General features: G+C 42.7%; 1 protein-coding gene across 3 annotated transcripts in view; it reads left to right on the plus strand.

Moving 5' to 3' along the window:
• The window catches only part of SH3GL2 (SH3 domain containing GRB2 like 2, endophilin A1), a 141211-nt gene extending 129917 nt beyond the window's left edge, over positions 1-11294 (plus strand). For all 3 annotated transcript variants that reach the window (XM_007061686.3, XM_043547360.1, XM_043547361.1), the window contains 4 exons: positions 461-619; positions 2126-2229; positions 7244-7374; positions 9792-11294. In XM_007061686.3, the coding sequence (XP_007061748.1) occupies positions 461-619; positions 2126-2229; positions 7244-7374; positions 9792-9991 (594 nt within the window). In that variant the 3' untranslated portion in view covers positions 9992-11294. The remainder of the gene's footprint in view (positions 1-460; positions 620-2125; positions 2230-7243; positions 7375-9791) is intronic.
• The last annotated feature ends 8259 nt before the right edge of the window (positions 11295-19553 follow it).

Genomic DNA, 19553 nt, shown 5'->3' on the forward strand with positions numbered 1-19553 from the left:
AAGATGCACTGCTGATCTTGTGAGAACTGCGAAAATTATCCCCTCATCTGTACAGGGAAGGAAAACTAGAATGTAAAGAAAAAATTGTTCCTAAACTCCTGGGGGATATGCACAATATGCAGATAATTCTAGATTATAAATAGAACTATAAATTACTATCAGCTCTCATGTTTCTAGGTGTCACTGCAATTTGCCGTTGTGTACTCTTTCTATAAATTACTTTGTGATGGAGATGCTCTGATGTTTTGACATGAAATGCCATGGTGCTCCCTTTGAAGTGTAAACTTACCTCGCTTTTCTATACTCCTTTACTCTGGTAAAAGTGTGATGTATAGTAGATTGGCAGCATATATTTTCAACCTCTATTGACTGACTGAATGTAGTGGACTTAAAGCAAAGAAAGAGGAGTTGGGAAACAGTTTCCATCATATATACACTATTTCCCTTTCATATTTTTCAGCACCACCTGAAGAAAATGGAAGGTCGACGCCTGGACTTTGATTACAAAAAGAAAAGACAAGGCAGGCTTCCTGATGAGGAGCTACGCCAAGCTCTGGAGAAATTTGATGAGTCCAAAGAAATAGCCGAGTCAAGCATGTATAACCTTCTGGAGATGGATGTAAGGAAATCCCTTATTTATGTTCTGAACCGAGTTTTGAAATGAGAGGAAGAATGGTCCAGTGGTGAGGGCACTAGACTGACTTTAAGTCCCTGCTTCACCACAGACTTCATGTGTGACTTCGATCTTTCAGCCTTTCTGTTGATCAGTTCCTCATCTGGAAAATGGGAATAATAGCACTTTCCTACCTCACAGGGGATTGTGAGAGACTCAGATATTATGCTAAAGGCGGCCATATAAATACCTGAGAGAGAGAAATTATTCCACTGTTAATATTTCATTCTCACTAACAGTTTAAGGTTATTTATGGCAAAAGAAAGAGTATTTCCATGATCAGAATTATATAAATGCTTGTCCACAAGTCATGATTTCCCATAAACTCTGGTACATGACTACTCAAACATGGCTTGGCAATGTAACTTCTGCTTATAGAATAGGTGAGACTTGAGCATTATGCTGGAAAAATGAGTAGCATTAACTGAAACCAAAGAGACTGGAGTCTTTTTTCCCTTCATAAATAAGGTTGAAAACTGCAAAATCGAAAGAAGTCAATGTTACTCCTTCTTTTGGAGGAAAGAATTCCTCTAAACTGAAATACATTCTATTTATTTTGTATGCACTTGAATCTACAGATTCAGTGTTTCAAGTGAAATAAATAAATGAGTGGACTTATTTAGATTTAAATTCATACCCACTTTAAGGCCCCTGTATACTGCCAGAGCAGTGGAAAGCAGCTTTAATATAACTGAAACTATGTACATAAAAATAAATATAGCTGTCTTGGAGTGCATACAAGTGAAAAGGGTATCTGCACAATACAGTCTGGATATCTTTTTTTATTTCACTAATTTTTCTATCTAGCCCCACTTGGCTAGTTTGTTTTGACCTAGATTGTACCATTCTGACACTGTCAAGAAGTTCTGTGGGGAGTCACATTGCCCCAGAGGGAGCACTGGGAGGCGTTCTCCCTAAGGAAGAGACAGTGACTGCACTTCCACTACTTACACCCCATTTTGAGGGGCACTTTACTCTTTCCCTATGTGGCCAGCCAGCTCTACTGCCCTGTGTGTAAGGAAAGCAGAGCTATGGCCCTCGTCATTCTGCATGCCTCAAACTCAGGCTGCACAATGTGAGGGCAGGTTCCTTCTGCCTTCCCTCCGTATTGCCCTTTTCTCGTTCTTCTGTACGCAGAATTCTCAGAACGAGGTAGGTCTTGAGGCCCCTTGCACATGTGACTAAGCCCATGGAGGTGATCAGCTGAGAAAGAGCTGTAGCTGCAGGCCCCATATATGTGGCCTAGTGGCCTAACCATATGCAGTAACAAATAGATAAGCCAAGCTTAGCTGGTCCCTAGTTATTATCTGACTTATAAAGAGGAGCCGAGATTACGGAGAGAAAGGAAAGGTACCTTTGCAGTGTCAGCGCGGTAATGTTCCGTGGAAGCTGTTTGAATACTGCTGCTCAACAGGATTGAACTAAGACTTGATTTTTCATGTTGATCCTCAGATTGAACAAGTGAGTCAGCTTTCTGCTCTTGTAGAAGCCCAGCTGAAGTACCACAGACAGGCAACACAGATCCTACAGCAAGTTACTGCCAAGTTGGAAGAGAGGTAACATTCACTTCTCATCAGACTCTGGAATTTACTCTTCTTACAAAGGCAAAATATGTGCTGGATGTAAGACATTTAAAAGATCTTTTCCATTTTACAATCATAACAGTGCTGTCATTTAAGACCGTTGCAAGTCTATATTCATGTTGGCTGGAGACATTAGTAAGTAAAATTATGCACTTTTATTCAAGTGCTCCTGACTTAGGCCCCAATTCAGAGAAAAAAACTCTCCTATTCAGTAAAGCACGTGCTTAACTGAAAGCATGTGCTTCTGTCCAGTTGAAGTGATGGGAGTTAAGCATATGTTTAAGTGCTTTGCTGGCTGGATGGACTTAATCTGCTTTCAGGAATCAGAGCCTTGGCATGTATCAGTTTTGCATTGGCTTTCTAAAAAACAAATGAGTTGTAAATTATCCTAATTGAAGGACAATATCTTTTTATCCTGTTCCCCATCACCCTGCACACACAGTGAACTCCATGACCCAAAAGGGGTCTTGAGGATCCCCATGATCTGCCACCATTCGTACAAGGGTTGTCACATTGAATTTGCCCCGTTCCACTACTCCCCTGTGGCTGTGCATATCCTCTCAGAATTGACCGTGTCTTTTTAATGTTACAAACCTGTTGTTACTTATGCAGTTCTTTGCAACTAGATTAAACAGATTGGTTCCATTTGAAAATAGGACAATTGCTGTTTAAAAAGAAAATCTCTCATCCACCCCCCGACCCACCCCCACCCCCCACACACTTTGGAAAACAAATCTGAGAGAAAGTCAGATAATAACGCAAGGGATTTATTTGCCTTCTCTGGTTCCATTTAATCCTGAATGACTCTTCTCCTAAAATCTTGGACATGGAAGGAAGTGACCATAAATCTGAACAGCTGCTAATGTTAATATAGTGTTCTCGCACATTCAGTAAACTTAATACAAAGCAAAGTCTTCATGTTTTTTATTTTCTGCTATCAATGCTATAAGTCTAGTTTCTAGTAACACTAGGCCTTGCCATTTCATTATTTGCTAACGCACACATTTGCTAGCACACACATCCTATACTGTCCTGACTCCTACATTTGTCTTCGCTCAGTTGCAGCTTGAGCATAATGTACAGAACTTGTTATGGCAGTTAGACTGCTTGGCAGGGTGGTTTTGGCTGCAGTTTGCAGAACAGTGTAAGCAGCCAGCAAAGAAGGATTTCCAAGCCATTCTGAATGAATACCGTAATTCACGCATTGTGTAGAAGCATTAAAATGATCAGACATGTTGGGTCACAGTCCAGATGTTATGTTACAAGCACATGCCAAAGTGGACATGCCTCCTCTCCCTTTAAGACCCACAGCCAGCCAGCCTCTAGCCCAGTGCAGGTCCCCCTCTGCTCTCTTCACATGTCTGGTAAATGTCTAGATTTTTTACCTTGTTTATATAACTGGTCAGGATGCTTTCAGCATCTCGAGCTCCTTGCACCAGTCTGGTCAGCAGCAATGGCTTAAATATGTTACTGTTCATCATCATCAGTAATAAAGATTCTGCAGAACAAATTATGCCTTGATTACACCCTTCCAGCCACATTTTCTAGCAGTTATGCCTCGATTACACCTGGGTTTGCGCAACCTTCACACCCATAGGCTTGTACAGGTGTCATTAATGGCAGAGTTGGACCTACGTGATTTTTTTACTGATGGTGTTATGCAAGTAGGAAAGAACTGAAATGAATTTCCTGTACACTGCAAAGCAACCACGATAGGGGGAAAGCTTTTTACTTGTAAACTGAGCGGATTTGATACCCAGTCACTGAGAGACAAACATGTAATCTCTCAATGCCAATTTTACAGTCACTTTGCAAGATATAGCAGCACTTCCCATTGAAAGGGGTTTCATTTGGGAATGACACCCATCTGCCTCCCCTAGGTCACTCATTTTTCATGGCCACAAACCTTCTGGCTCCTAAAGATCCCATCGCTACCACCTCTTAATCAACCTGAGGTATTGGCGCTGAAGAATGCAAAGCGGGCCCTTCCTACCTCTAGGGGCAAGGTGCACTTTCTACTCCCAGCCTCTTCCAGCCTGAAACAAGAACTGAGAGTCCAGCCCAGGTCTTCCAGTATTGCTAGCCCCAAGAGTTCAAAATCTATGAGTCAAGTCCCCAGCAGTCATGATTCTGACTTAAACAGTCATGAGATTTTAATGTCGCATTCTTTTTATTTGCCCTGTTTTCTGAGCTTTTGGGGTACACACAGGTCACATTTCCAAGCTTTCTGCTGCAACCATGTGGGCTAGAAATGTGGTTTTTTTGTTTTGTTTTTTAAATGAAAGCTGAGATTTCCATGAAATGACATCATTCCAGGAGCTGGGGCTGTAAGAAAAATACTGAACCTCATGATTTTGCAATAAAATCATGAGAGTTTACAATACTGGACTGGTCTTTTCATTTTAATCTTAATGAAAAAATTAAAAACAGGCTTAGATCACACTTTTGAAGACACTAGCATGGTAGAGTGGTTTGGCCATCACTCTGGGAGCCAGTGCTTGTGAGTTCTTGTCCTAGCTCTGATGCTGGCTCTGTGTGGTTTTCAACATGTCACTAAACCTGTCTGCCTTGGTTTCACAATTTGAGAGGAAATGATACTTGCCTCCCTCACATGAGCTTTGTGAAGATTAATTAGTAGAGCTGATTGAGAATTTTTCATCAAAACTTTGAATTTTTGCAAAATATTAACTCCTCTCTATAAACTGGTCAAAAAAGAGCAAAACATTTTAATGACTATTTTCACATATTTTCATCAAATGTTTGACCATCTCTATTATTTAGTTAATGCTTTTATAGCACTCTGAAGAGGAAAAGACCTATCTGGGGCTGAGTATTATTAATATTTTAAAGGGTGATCAGACCCTGGATATAAGAATCAGAACTGCCATAAGTGAGAGAGGAATTTTCAACAAAAGCCATATAGAAGACATATTAATATATGTGCTTTGTACCATTAGCACTAATGGCAGCAAACCTGGCTCAAACCAAAGTTTGAGCAACATTACTGAAACAAAACTCTTACTGAGTCCTATCCAAAGGTTTTTACTCAGGTATAGTTCCCAGTGAAGTCTCTGAGCTAACTCCTGAGAGGCACATAGCATATGCAGCTCCCATTGAGTCACCATCTTCCTGGATTTAGCCCCTGCCATTTGAAATTTTTTTTCTAGAGATTTTTATTTTTAGCAGTCAGAATCACAGAAATGTAGGACTGGAAAGACCTCAAAAGGTCATCTAGTCCAGTCCCCTGCACTGGGGCAGGACTAAGTATTAACTAGACCCTCCCTGACAGGTGTTTGTCGAACTTGTTCTTAAAAACTTGTAATGACACAGTGCTGAGTGGAAAAATTACTTCATGTATCTGGCTTACGATGCTCCTTCTAATACATCCCAGAATGATGTTTGCTGCCTTTTGCAATAGTATTACATTTTGGACTCTCGTTTCGTTTGTGATCCACTATAAACCCCAGATCTTTGTCTGCAATACCCCTTCCTAGGCATTCATTTCCTACTTTGTGTTTGTGCAATTGATTATTCCTTCCTAAGTGTAATACTTTGCATTTGTCCTTAATGAATTTCATCCTATTTATTTCAGACCATTTCTCCAGTTTGTCAAGATCATTTTGAATTCTAATCCTGTCCTCCAAAGTGCATGCAACCCCTCCCAGCTTGGTATCATCCACATACTTTATATGCATACTCCCTATGCCTTTATCCAAATCATTTATGAAGATACTGAATAGAACCAAACTCGGGACAGATCCCTGCAGGACCCCACTTAACATGCCCTTCCAGCTTGACAGTGAACCGTTGATAAGTATTCTCTGAAGACAGTTTTCCAACCAGTTGGGCACCCACCTTATAGCAGGTTTGACTAGGCTATATTTCCCTAGTTCGTTTATGAGAAGGTCGTGAGGCAGTATTCAAAGCTGTACTGAGGTCAAGATATAGCACATCTACTGCTTTCCCCCTATCCACAAGGCTTGTTACCCTGTCAAAGAAGGATATAAGGTTTTGACATAATTTGCTCTTGACAAATCCATGTAGACTGTTTACTTATCACCTTATAATGAAAAGAATCATTAATTGAGTTGAACAATGCATAACATTGCCATTGGGAGAATGGGTATCTATTGCAGTTGTGGCCCCTTCTGTGAGATAATTGTCCCCATTTACAAATGAAAGTACTTTGGTCCTGAAAATCAATATGGTAATCTCACCCTTATCCACCCTTGTTCTCCTCTCAAAAAGCAGCACCTTTGTTCAGGTGAGGCCCAGGAGTGGAACAGCAAAGATCTTGTGGGTCAGAATCAAGCTGAAGAGCTGGCTAGAGATGCTTGTGCAGCACCTGCCCTCACTATACGTCCCTGAGGCTATGTTGTTTGTCCTTTCCTTTCATGAGAGCCTCCCTTCACTATGGTCTTGTCCTAACTGCTAAAAAAAAAAAAAAAAAAAAGTGTGTTTAACCTGGAAGTATCTAACATGCATGAACTATCCTGAGGTGAAAACACAGTGAAGAATAGGCACTTCAGTTTTACAGTGAAATAAACAGCCTTATACTGCTTGCAGGGGTTGACCTTGGTGAGCTTGCCTCACAGCAAAAATGAAAGTACCTGGTCTTCTCTGTGTTTTTACCTCAGGATAGGTCACCTGTGTTAGTTATCTGGAGCTAAAAAATGCACCTTTTGTAGCCATTGAAGACAAGGCCTATGAGTCAAAGGCAAACCAGTCTAATATGCTAATTCATAGTGGGAGAGAAAATTAGCAGCCCCACACAGTGATGTCAAATGATGTGCTTTTTGTAGTGCAGACTAACCTAGCAGCTGGAGGCCACTCCATATACCAAAGTCTGTTTAGTGTGGCCCAATACTGAGCCTGAACTTCAGCCTTGCAGTAAAGGAAGAAAAACCTCCATCTTTTACTAATCTCAGTGTGTGGTCTGTTGACAAGAAACTAGCTCTGTATATTTAACTTTCTTCACATTTTTCAGAATAAAAGAAGCATCAACTCAGCCCAGAAGAGAATACCAGCCAAAACCCCGTATGAGTCTTGATTTTTCCAGTGGTGAGAATACCCAGTACAATGGAGGGATATCCCAGACCAGCACCCCAAAACCAACAGGTAAAAGGAATGAGGAAGGAGAATGTAGTCTTGTCTGTCTGAATCTTTTGCTATGATGCAAAAGCATGAAGTTCACTTTTTCAACTTAGCTTTCCCACAACCAGAATACAACCAGGCATAGTGAAGGGTGGAGGGGTAAAGGTATAAGGGAGAAGAGGGCAAAGCTATTGAAACTAAACTATCAGTTACACTAAAGGAATTACTCCAATGGCCAACTCTGGCACTGTTCTCTTTATAAAGGGCTCAGATACTATGTTGTTAGGTATAGTACAAGCACCTAGACAGGAGGATGATCCATTTTATTAAATATGTGGCTTAGTGGCCAGTGATTCCATCAATCACAGCATCCTAAAGGGATGGTGTCACATAAAATTTTCCTTAAAATTTAGATTTTGTAAAACTGGATACTTAGAAAACCTAGAGGTCAATTGAAAGATTTCCATGAACATGTATCACGCTGCTCCCCCCTTCTTCCCCCACCCAAAAAGCACTCCTATGCAGTCTCTGAAACTCAGATATTTTAGCTGATCTTGAAAGTGAAAATGACTATGAACAAAAGTGGAACTGATGTTCATTGTTCAGATGAGAGAAATGCAAATTAAACAAAGTGCATAAACAGTGACAAATGTCTTATTAGTAACTTAAGTAATCGCTTTGTTTAAAATGTTCACATGTTAAGATGACATCACTTTGCTCCTTACAGGAATACTTTGTCATCACACGTCATTATGATGAGGGGTGTTCTCTCTCCCTGAAGCCAATCTTGCAAGGCCCTGAGTGCCCTCTACTCCCATTGACACCAATGGGAATTGCAAGCACACACCACCTTGCAGGATTGGATGTTTACTCCCCCTAGTTCTGTAATCAGGATTTCTTTTTTCCCCGTCAGATCTTGATGTGCATGTTTGACATCCTCAATGTGGATGCACAACATCACCTCCATTTTGTATTCTGTAACAGCAGCTAGAAGCTGCCTTGTAATTTCAAACACCCCTCCTCACCCTCACAGTGCCAGAGGGGATGAGATACGGATTCCTAGTGCGTGAGTGCAGCCTGTGACTTACTAATGCTCTTCCAGTCACGACACCAGCTATTTTTTCTTCACTTTTTTTTTGTGCTGGGACTAGGACTGATGTGATGTAAGTTTACCTCTTTTCTGCTACAGAAACCGAAATACAAAAAGAGTTAAATGCAGACGATGCTGTACCTTCCACAAACTAGATTTTTCTCTCATGGTAGATACTGCCATTTCACTCGGACACTTTGCTAAGAATAGGTTGCCACAGTTCCTCAGTAGGAGCCCCATCATGTGAATTGCTGAACACCTCCAGAGAGTTTAATGCTTTGAAAGTTGTAGAATAAGAGGCTCTTCAGAAACCACTTACCACAAAAATGAGAATGGGAGAGAATTGGAAAAAAAGAGTCTCAAGGACTTAGGCCTTGTTTACATTTAAAAGTTTTGCCAATATAGCTGTACAGGTGTATCTATACTGCCATCCCTCCTAGTGTAGATACAGTTGTACCAGCTAAAAAACAAGTGCTCTTGCTTGTATTGTTTATGCTAGTTCCCTCAGTGACATGTCTACACTAGAAAATGCTCTACTGGTATAGGAATCCCAGTTCTTCTTGGCGTATGTGCAACGTGCTTCAGGTGGCACATGACCAGGACTCATCACTGAATTTGGTCTGCTGGTTGGATCATTAGCTTCCCCAGCTTGGGCTGGGTCCTGATGGTGAGTGTGACAGGAACGCTGATCCATGCCCACGAGGAACACCAGTGTACCATATAAGTGCTCCTAATGTGGACATATCTACCCCCGCAAAGCTGTGCTTTGTGTCTGTATAGTAAACCAACTGTCACCGCCCCCCATGCCCTGAGTGAAACAAGCTATTAAAAGTGAAGCTTTGCCAATATAACTGTGTCTACACTGGGGGCTTCTGCTGCAATAACTATGTTGCCTGGGGATCACACCTCTTCACACTCCTGACCAGCATAGCTGTGTTGTCAGAAGTCTGTAGTGTAGACATGGTCTGAGCTATACCAAGAAGAGTACTTTTATGTCAGTATAACTGCATCTACATTAGGACTTTTGCTTGTCATGAAAAAAATCACACCCCAACTGACAGAGTGATGTTGGTAACACTTAAATGTAGACTTGGCTTAGCTTGTTATTTTCGGGGTTCTAGAACACCCAGTTAAAAAAGCTTCAGATATGGGAGTCTGAGAAGTACCTGTACCATAAATTGATCTCTGCGTTGAGGGCATTTTATTAGTTCTAGTTTTGGATGATGTCAAGGAGCCGTAAATGCAATGGGAATTGTAATAGAAATGGTGAAACATGCTAATGATAATAACCAGGAGAGTCTGTAGTTATCAAGATTTCTAAGCACTGTTTCATTGTGTCCCTTCTGTTTAGGTATTCCAATGGATCAGCCATGCTGCCGAGCTCTGTATGACTTTGACCCTGAAAATGAAGGGGAGTTGGGCTTTAAAGAGGGTGATGTCATTACCCTCACTAACCAGATTGATGAGAACTGGTATGAAGGGATGCTTCATGGCCAGTCGGGCTTCTTCCCTATCAATTATGTGGATATTCTGGTACCTTTGCCCCATTAGGATCGCTGACTCACCACCTCTTGACCCAGATAGTCATGTTGATACCACTGCTTTCAAACTGCTGCTTACTACACCTCACAAGTGCAAACTGCAGTGGTTGAAGTCATCAAGCCCCACTGAGCATCTTGGGTTTACGTGTTGTCATGCGGCATAGTGGTGATGCGTGGTATCTTCTGAGGCAGCACAACGTGGCATGCAGATTTGTATGCTATGGTGTGCCAGCCCGCAGTAACCAGAGCCATTGTTTGTATAGTATTGGGGAAACAATGGCAAGCAAAAGTGATGACTCCGTGAAGTAGAGGAAATCCAGTGTGTTGTTGGGAAGATAATGCCTGTCACCACTGTATTACTTTTAAGTCTTAGTTCTTGATAAAAAAAGAGGGGAAAAGTTCTTTACATTCCATCTTTCTCTTCACAAGGATACGGCTCACGCAGGTCTAATATTGACTCACCAGCATTGTGTCTTCTGATCAAAATGATTTAGAATCAGTTACTGTTCTCAGCAAGCCAGTGTAATGTTGACCCTACAGTTTCTCTGAAAGTGAACTACCATTGTACTGTATGTGCTGCCTACCTGCAACTGGTTTTATATTCTGGATTGTTAATAACAGGCCTGTTCAATCTTCAGGTAAATTGCAAACTATAAAAAGAAAAGGCCAGTAATAAAGAGCTTGGGTTACAAGCCAAATGTGTCTGCTCTTCAGAAACTTTGAACACAATAAACAAAATGCCAGCAAGAGGGCAGGGTGGGGAATAAAACTATCATAACTGTTATGTATTTCATGTAAAGTTTTGGCACAAAATCACACCATTCAAGCACTGGGAGCCTTCAGTACACTCATACACGGGGAAAAAACCAACAACCAACAGTCCTTTTTATTTTTGTCTACTTTGTGTTTTTTGAACATCATTTGTGCATATTCTGCCCTCAATGAGGACTAAATAAAATTAATTTTTGTGCTGAGCAATTAAAGACTTGTGGCCGTATACGCAAAAATGTTTCCCATAAGTTTAGTTCGTTCTTTAATCTTCCCCACCCTTCCTGCATTTTGTGTGTACAGTGCTGTGCCTAGCTTATCAGCATTCTTTTTGTAACAGTTGTAAAAGTTCTATTAGTTTAGTTATCCAGAGTTCTATTTATCTAAATTGTACAGACACTTTCAGAGGTTGAATGTGCTGCTTTGGATGTGCCACTTCAGTACTGGATCCCATGAAATGAAGGCAATCCTACTGCTTGATGTATAAACTATATTGTGGAAAGTATTGATATTTCAAATAAATAATGCTGACAGAATAACCAGAATGATGCTGTGAATTAATTTTCTCTTTGTATAAGAACAATGGTTGTGCTACGTGCCGGTTCATTCAGCGTCTTATTTCAGAAAGCGTATTCATTAAAAGTGAGCGGCAATCCTAAAGCATAAAATTCCCTTTATTTTAGTATTATCAGACCCAACACTGCTTCTATCAAAGTCAATGGGAGTGTGGTCAGAGCAGGGTCAGGGCCATAACTAGAGTGATCCAAGTAAACAGGATAAGACAAGCATTCAGCCTATTAATTAAATGTCATGCTCAGTGTGATGCATCAGCCTGCAATCTTCTGGAGACACAATACCTATCATTAAAGGCTGCGGATTGCAACTCACCTACTAAGGCTTAAAGACAAGGTGAGTTCTGATTTCTTTCTTTTATTTCAATATTGTGTTTCAGAGTCTTATTTTTAAGAGTCTTTATTTTTATTCAGTTGCTTGCTGTGTATATATATCTGTATGCACGCTAACAAGAATCTTACAGGCTAGCGGCTCACTCCTCCTCTCAGATGCAGCTCTCGTTAATTTTCCTAGGAATAGTTTAGGAGTAAATAAGGGCAAAATTCGTCTGTAAATACGTTCCCATTCATAATTGTACCCTCCGTTTCACAGCTTCTACATCATCTGTGCTACCAGATCAGCTGCCCACAAACAGAATGATGCAGACCAAATTGGTGTCAAGTTAGTATAACTCATCTCAGGCGTTGCATTTATGATGGACATTTTTAAATTAAATAAAAACAAAGGTACATCATACAAATCCTTCACCAATCTTCCTACACCCACTGACTCCCCACTGAAAAAATAAGGAAGCTTTGCAAAACACTTACAGGTGTTTGTCTAACCTGCTCTTAAAAATCTCCAGTGATGGAGATTCCACAACCTCCCTAGGCAATTTATTCCAGTGCTTAACCACCTTAACAGCAAGTTTTTCCTAATGTCCAACATAAATCTTCCTTGCTGCAATTTTAAGCTCATTGCTTCTTGTCCTGTCCTCAGAGGTTAAGAGCAACAATTTTTCACCCTCCTCCTTGTAACAACCTTTTATGTACTTGAAAACTGTTATCATGTCCCCTCTTAGTCTTCTCTTTTCCAGACTTAACAAACCTAATTTTTTCAATCTTCCCTCATAGGTCATGTTTTCTAGACCTTTAATCATTTTTGTTGCTCTTCTCTGGACTTTCTCCAATTTGTCCACATCTTTCCTGAAATGTGGCACCCAGAACTGGCCATAAGTTGAGGTCTAATCAGCGTGGAGTAGAGCAGATGAATTACTTCACTTGTCGTGCTTACAACACTCTTGCTAATACATCCCAGAATGATATTGGCTTTTTTTGCAACAGTATCACACTGTTGACTCATATTTAGCTTGTGATCCACTATGACCCCCCAGATCCCTGTCTGCAGTACTCCTTCCTAGGCAGCCATTTCCCATTTTGTATGTGTGCAACTGATTGTTCCTTCCTAAATGGAGTACTTTGCGTTTGTCAGAATTGAATTTCATCCTATTTACTTCAGATCATTTCTCCAGTTTGTCCAGATCATTTTAAATTTTAATCTTATCCTCCAAAGCACTTGCAACCCCTCCCAGCTTGGTATCATCCACAAACTTTATAAGTGTACTCTCTATGCCATTTTCTAAATCAGGGGTCGGCAACCTTTCAGAAGTGGTATGCCGAGTCTTCATGTATTCACTTTAATTTTAAGGTTTTGCGTGCCAGTAATACATTTTAACGTTTTTTAGAGGGTCTCTCTCTATAAGTCTATATATTATATAACTAAACTATTGTCATATGTAAACAAGGTTTTCAAAATGTTTAAGAAGCTTCATTTAAAATTAAATTAAAATGCTGATCTTACACCGCCGGCCCGCTCAGCCCGCTGCCAGCCTGGGGTTCTGTTCACCTAAGCCGGCAACGGGCTGAGCAGGGCCTGCAGCCGGGACTCCGGCAACCGGAACCCCAGACTGGAAGCGGGCTGAGCGGGGCCAGCGGCTGGGACCCCAGACTCAGCCCGCTGCCAGTCTGGGATCCCGGCCCTGCCTACATACCTTCTCCCTGGTTCTAGCCCATTCTCTTCCTCTCTCTCTGCACTGAGCTGAGGGTGGGAGTGCACTGAGCACAGGGCTGGGGGTGAAGGAGTAGGCTGCGGGTTGGGGTGTAGGGCCTGGCCAAGAGCTAGAATGAGGGCGGGGGCTCAGGGTTGGGGCAGGAGGTTTGGGTGTGGAGCGCTTACCTGGGCAGCTCCCCTTTGGTGCAAGGAGTGCAGGTGGGAATGTGGGGGGTGTGTGCAGGAGCTCCTGTTTGGTGCTCAGGGTGGGGGTGGGACTGTGGGGGGTGCAAGAGTCAGGGCATGCGGTGTAGGGGGTGCAAGAGTCAGGACAGAGGGCTGGGGGCATGTGGGGGGGGGCTGGAGTCAGGGCTGGGGTTGTGGGAGGTGCAGGGGTCAGGGTAGGGGACTGGGTGTGTGTGTGGGGGCGTGCAGGGGTCAGGGCAGAGGGCTGGGGCTGTGGGCTGGGGTCATGGGGGTGCTCCCAGCCCCCTGTCCAGAGTGGCTCACGGCAGGCGGCTGGAGGGGATATGCCCTGATTCCATCCCCTTCCCCCAAGGCCCCATCCCCACCTCTTCTCCGCCTCCTCCCGGAAGCAGCGAGTGTGCTGCAGCTCTGCTTCTCCCCCTCCCTCACGAGGGCCATCAGCTGATCGGCTGCAGGGAGAGGAGATGGGGCAGGAATGCAGCAGGCTGGGGGAAGAGGCAGGGGAGGGGGGAGCTTGCCTGCCCTGCAGCAGCAGCTGGCAGGACCAAGCTTCTTCACCTTGCCCCTTCCGGGGCAAGGAGGGGGGCAGAGAAGAGTGGGCCAGGGCGGGCAGGAGTTTTAATGGCACGCTGCTGCCTGCCGGGGTCCCGGCCTGGGTTCAGCAGCCGGCTGAGCTGGGCTGACGGCTGGGACCCAGCAGGCAGCAGCGTGCCATTAAAAATCGGCTCGCCTGCTGTGTTTGGCACACGTGCCATAGGTTGCCGACCCCTCTTCTAAATCATTGAAGATATTGAACAGAACCAGACCCAGAACTGATCCCTGCAGAACTCCACTCATTATGCCCTTCCAGCATGACTGTGAACAACTGACGACTACTCTCTGGGAACAATTTTCCTGCCAGTTATGCATCCACCTTATAGTAGCTCCATCGGTTGCATTTCCCTAGTTTGTTTATGAGAAGGTCATGCGAGATAGTATCAAAAGCTTTACTCGAAAGTCAAGATATACCATGTCTACCACTCCCCCCCCATCGACAAGGCTTGCTACCCTGTCAAAGAAAGCTATCAGGTTGGTTTGAGACTATTTTGTTCTTGACAAATCCATGCTGATTGTTTCTTATCACCTTATTATCTTCTAGATGTTTTGCAAATTGATTGCTTAATTATTTGCTCTATTATCTTTCCTGGTACAGAAGTTAAGCTGACTGGTCTGTAATTCCCTTATTTTATTCCCTTATTTTATAGATGGGCACTATATTTGCCCCTTCTCCAGACATCTGGAATTTCTCCTGTTTTCTATGACTTTTCAAAGATAATAGCTAATGGCTCAGATATCTCCTCAGTCAGCTCCTTGAGTATTCTAGGATGCATTTCATCAGGCCCTGGTGACTTGAAGACATCTAACTTGTCTAAGTAATTTTTAACTTGTTCTTTTCCTATTTTAGTCTCTCATCCTACCAAATTTTCACTGGCATTCACTGTGTTAGATGTCCAATCACCACCAGCCATCTTGGTGAAAACCGAAACAAAGAAGTCATTAATCACTTTTGCCATTTCCACATTTTCTGTTATTGTTTTTCCCATCTCATTGAGTAACGGGCCTATCCTGTCCTTGGTTTTCCTCTTGCTTCTAATGTATTTGTAGAAGGGTTTCTTGTTACCCTTTGTCTCTAGCTAGATTGATCTCATTTTGTGCCTTGGCCTTTCTAATTTTGTCCCTACATACTTGTGGTGTTTTTTTATATTCATCCTTTTTAATTTGTCCTAGTTTCCACTTTTTGTAGGACTCGTTGATTTTTAGATCAGTGAAGATCTCCTGGTTAAGCCAGGGTGGTTTCTTGCCATACACATCCTCAGCTTCTCATCCCTTCCTAAAACCTGGGATGACTCATGAAGTAAAATACTACTGAAAGTGAGTAAGGGTTGGAGAATCGGTCAGCTTTTATTTCAATCCTGAGGACTGGCTTATAAGACGACTCAATTTTTTTTTTGTATAATTTTTTTGCCAAGCAATCAGCAATCAATACATAGTATACATTATTTGCATGCCAGGGCAGAAGTAGATTACGTTTTCCCGTAACAAAGTGAAACCTCTTTAATGCTCTGTTTCATTTATGATAGACAGCATGAGAAGAGTCTACTGCAGAGGGTTTGACCATGGTGCAGTGCTGTGAGGCTGTAGATTGCAGATGTGCAGTTTAACAAAGTATCTTTGATAACAGGTGAACATACATCAGTAACATGGTGCGTTTAAGCTGGTGGTTATTGGCAAAAGAAAAGTGCAAATGCTGAGCTCTCCAAAACAAAGAGCCAGATGCTGATACCCTTACTCAAGGGAAATAGTATCCTACCGCACAAGTGATCCCATTTGAAGTCAGGTGTTACTCAATGTTGGGATCTCAGCCAGTGAAACCTTTTTTTTATTTGTGCTGCAATGTTTGCTCCAGATGGTGCAATGGTAAGGCGATATTCTGAAAGACTTAAGTTTGCATCTGATTCAAGCAGAAGGCTAACTAGTACTCAGCACTGCCAGCCATTGTAGGCCCCACACTGCTACCCTTACTCACACTAAGACGCACTTTAGTCCATGAGTAAGGGTGGCAAAATCGAGCCCTTTATTAAGAGGCTTAGGCAGATTTCAGGGTTCTAGGCTTCAAAGATTATCATAGGTCGTGAAGAGTTAAAGTCCTTCCAGTACCTTTCCTGGATGAAATAAGAGATCACATGTCTTCCAGAGGCTCATGGGCAGGATGAAGAGACACTTAAATCAAGAAGCTGCTTGCTCCTCTTTCATTATTGCTTCAGGTACTTCAAAGCTTTAGGTGTGGAACCACATGGCTGTCAGCTTCCAGAAGCATGCCTGATCCTCTACTGCTGGAGAAAGGCTTCTGCAGTAACTGGTAGACTTCGACTTCTGTTGTCACCTTTCTTTGCAGGGTACATGTAACCTTAAGGAACATTTCATAATACCTCATTGCCGGACCTGGCACTTCAATGAATGCATTGCCTCAAAGAGGGAAATAGAAAATCCTGAAACTGAAATATTAGTAGCAGAATGTATCAAAATGTCCTTACATATTAAGTTATACACTGAGGTTATGTGGGTGTCAGGCTCTGTTCAGCACATCCAGAACCATAAGCCAGCGTCACCCCTCTGCCTTAACAAGGGGGTGGGGGATTTGCTGGAATTTAAACTTTGTCAGCTCTGACATGCCAGTCTATCCGCCACACCAGCAAACTCTTCAAGACATTGCTGGTCTTAACCTTGTCTCACAGGTAACAATGAATGAATCCCAGTGCCCACATTCTCCAGAGACATCTCTCTGCAGTGGCCCATCCGTCTCACTGGCCTCCAAAGAGACAGTATACAAACCAGCCTGTTAGATTAGCAGAGGAGTCCGTCTTTATTTCAGTATAACTGCAGTTAGATGGTTTATAGTAAAACAAAGTTTATTAACGAAGAACATAGATTTAACTGATACTAAACAAGAGAAAAAGGCACGGGTATGGTGTCGCAGCCTCTTGGGCCTCTCAGCTTCACTAGACTAGCCCCCCTTAGTATGCTGTCAGTGATGGGACCATCACCCTCCTTAACAGATTAGCCTGTCGTGTTCTAGGTTTGTCATCTCTGCCAGTCACCTGGCTTTTTTCTCGGAGGCAGCCTGATGCAGGGCTGTCGCCACCTTGATACTCCCAGGACTTTATGCCTCCTCTTCCCTTTATAGCAGGCTCTATTTCCCCTAATAGTTGCAGCTATGGCGGCCTGCCTCCACGATTGGCCGCTCTGGCAGCGGCTTGCTTGTAAACAGAAGAGACTCTCCTTCCCTCTCTGACTGTGTTCAGTATGGGATTTGTAGACCCTATTACATATGGTTACAAACAAAACCAAAACAACCCATGCTCTCTAGTGACTAAAACTCAATTTTAGTAAGTTAAAATCTTTGCCTAAGCAGTTCTCACATCAAATTACTAGCATACCAAAACCTTCAGCCCAGAGGATCAGAATCAGAGGGTGCTGTTGCCTTTGTTCTGTAAGTGATGGACAACAAAGGGGTTCTCTCCCGCCCTTTTTTATAGTTCAGTAAACCTTTGAAATATATTCTTGGAAAAGTAAACCCAAACAAAGTTCCTCTGCACGGCTGGTGTGTAGCTGTCTTCCCTATCCTCTGATCAATGTGCTTTTTCGATAGGCTTAATCAGTTGTTTACCTTAGATGTAAAGATACTTCCATTGGCTCTGGCCTCACCTAATTTAATTTACATTAGAGATGCAGGCAAAGAAGCAAAACAACATTCCTTTGAATGACAAACATGTTTATCTGCTCTACTGAGGTTGCTTGGTCTGAACATATTTTAGAAATGTACATAATCCTTTACATGTTAACCGTATATACATCACTCAATAATATTAATGACCAGTGTGTCACCAGTTTTTATCTGATACCTTAGAAGACACTGTTTGGCTAAATAGTCTGACAACAGTATGTTGGGGGTGCCCTTTGCCAGTTGGCATAAAGGGGCTCGTAGGGTCACAATGGGGCTTTCACCTTTCCCTTCTATTCCTCGTTATTAAAAACCTCACAAACTTATCAGTTCCCAAAACAGTTTAAGAGTAGGATTCAAATAAAACAAACACTTGCCCTCCAAGGGCCAAGTGTATTCTTGATGTAAGCCTGGGGAGTTTGGATGCAAATGGAACACGTAAATAGCCTTGTTACGATTTACTATGATGAATGCACTATAAGGTGGTTAGAAAGTTGGCTAGATTGTCGGGCTCAATGGGTAGTGATCAATGGCTCCATGTCTAGTTGGCAGCCGGTGTCAAGTGGAGTGCCCCAGGGGTCGGTCCTGGGGCCGGTTTTTTTTCAATATCTTCATAAATGATCTGGAGGATGGTGTGGATTGCACCCTCAGCAAATTTGCGGATGATACTAAACTAGGAGGAGTGGTAGATACGCTGGAGGGCAGGGATAGGATACAGAGAGACCTAGACAAATTGGAGGATTGGGCCAAAAGAAATCTGATGAGGTTCAATAAGGATAAGTGCAGGGTCCTGCACTTAGGACGGAAGAACCCAATGCACCGCTACAGAGTAGGGACCAAATGGCTAGGCAGCAGTTCTGCGGAAAAGGACCTAGGGGTGACAGTGGACGAGAAGCTGGATATGAGTCAGCAGTGTGCCCTTGTTGCCAAGAAGGCCAATGGCATTTTGGGATGTATAAGTAGGGGCATAGCGAGCAGATCGAGGGACGTGATCGTTCCCCTCTATTCGACATTGGTGAGGCCTCATCTGGAGTACTGTGTCCAGTTTTGGGCCCCACACTACAAGAAGGATGTGGAGAAATTGTAGAGAGTCCAGCGAAGGGCAACAAAAATGATTAGGGGTCTGGAACACATGACTTATGAGGAGAGGCTGAGGGAACTGGGATTGTTTAGTCTGCAGAAGAGAAGAATGAGGGGGGATTTGATAGCTACTTTCAACTACCTGAGAGGTGGTTCCAGAGAGGATGTTCTAGACTATTCTCAGTGGTAGAAGAGGACAGGACAAGGAGTAATGGTCTCAAGTTGCAGTGGGAGAGGTTTAGGTTGGATATTAGGAAAAACTTTTTCACCAAGAGGGTGGTGAAACACTGGAATGTGTTACCTAGGGAGGTGGTAGAATCTCCTTCCTTAGAAGTTTTTAAGGTCAGGCTTGACAAAGCCCTGGCTGGGATGATTTAATTGGGGATTGATCCTGCTTTGAGCAGGGGGTTGGACTAGATGACCTCCTGAGGTCCCTTCCAACCCTGATATTCTATGATTCTATGATACTATGGCTGTGCACTGTGGTGTGTTCTCCATGTTGTTTACCTTTAAGTGTCCAGTACTAACAGACCTCCAAATTAATGAATAGCTTACTTGGAACTGTAAAGACATCACACTAGGGGGCTTCTGACAATCTTAATAATAAAACCCTAGCTAGAATTACACAGCAGGGTCTTGCTCAGCTACATAATCA

The sequence above is a fragment of the Chelonia mydas genome, chromosome 5, assembly GCF_015237465.2.
Source record: "Chelonia mydas isolate rCheMyd1 chromosome 5, rCheMyd1.pri.v2, whole genome shotgun sequence".
In the NCBI taxonomy this organism is placed as follows: domain Eukaryota; kingdom Metazoa; phylum Chordata; order Testudines; family Cheloniidae; genus Chelonia; species Chelonia mydas.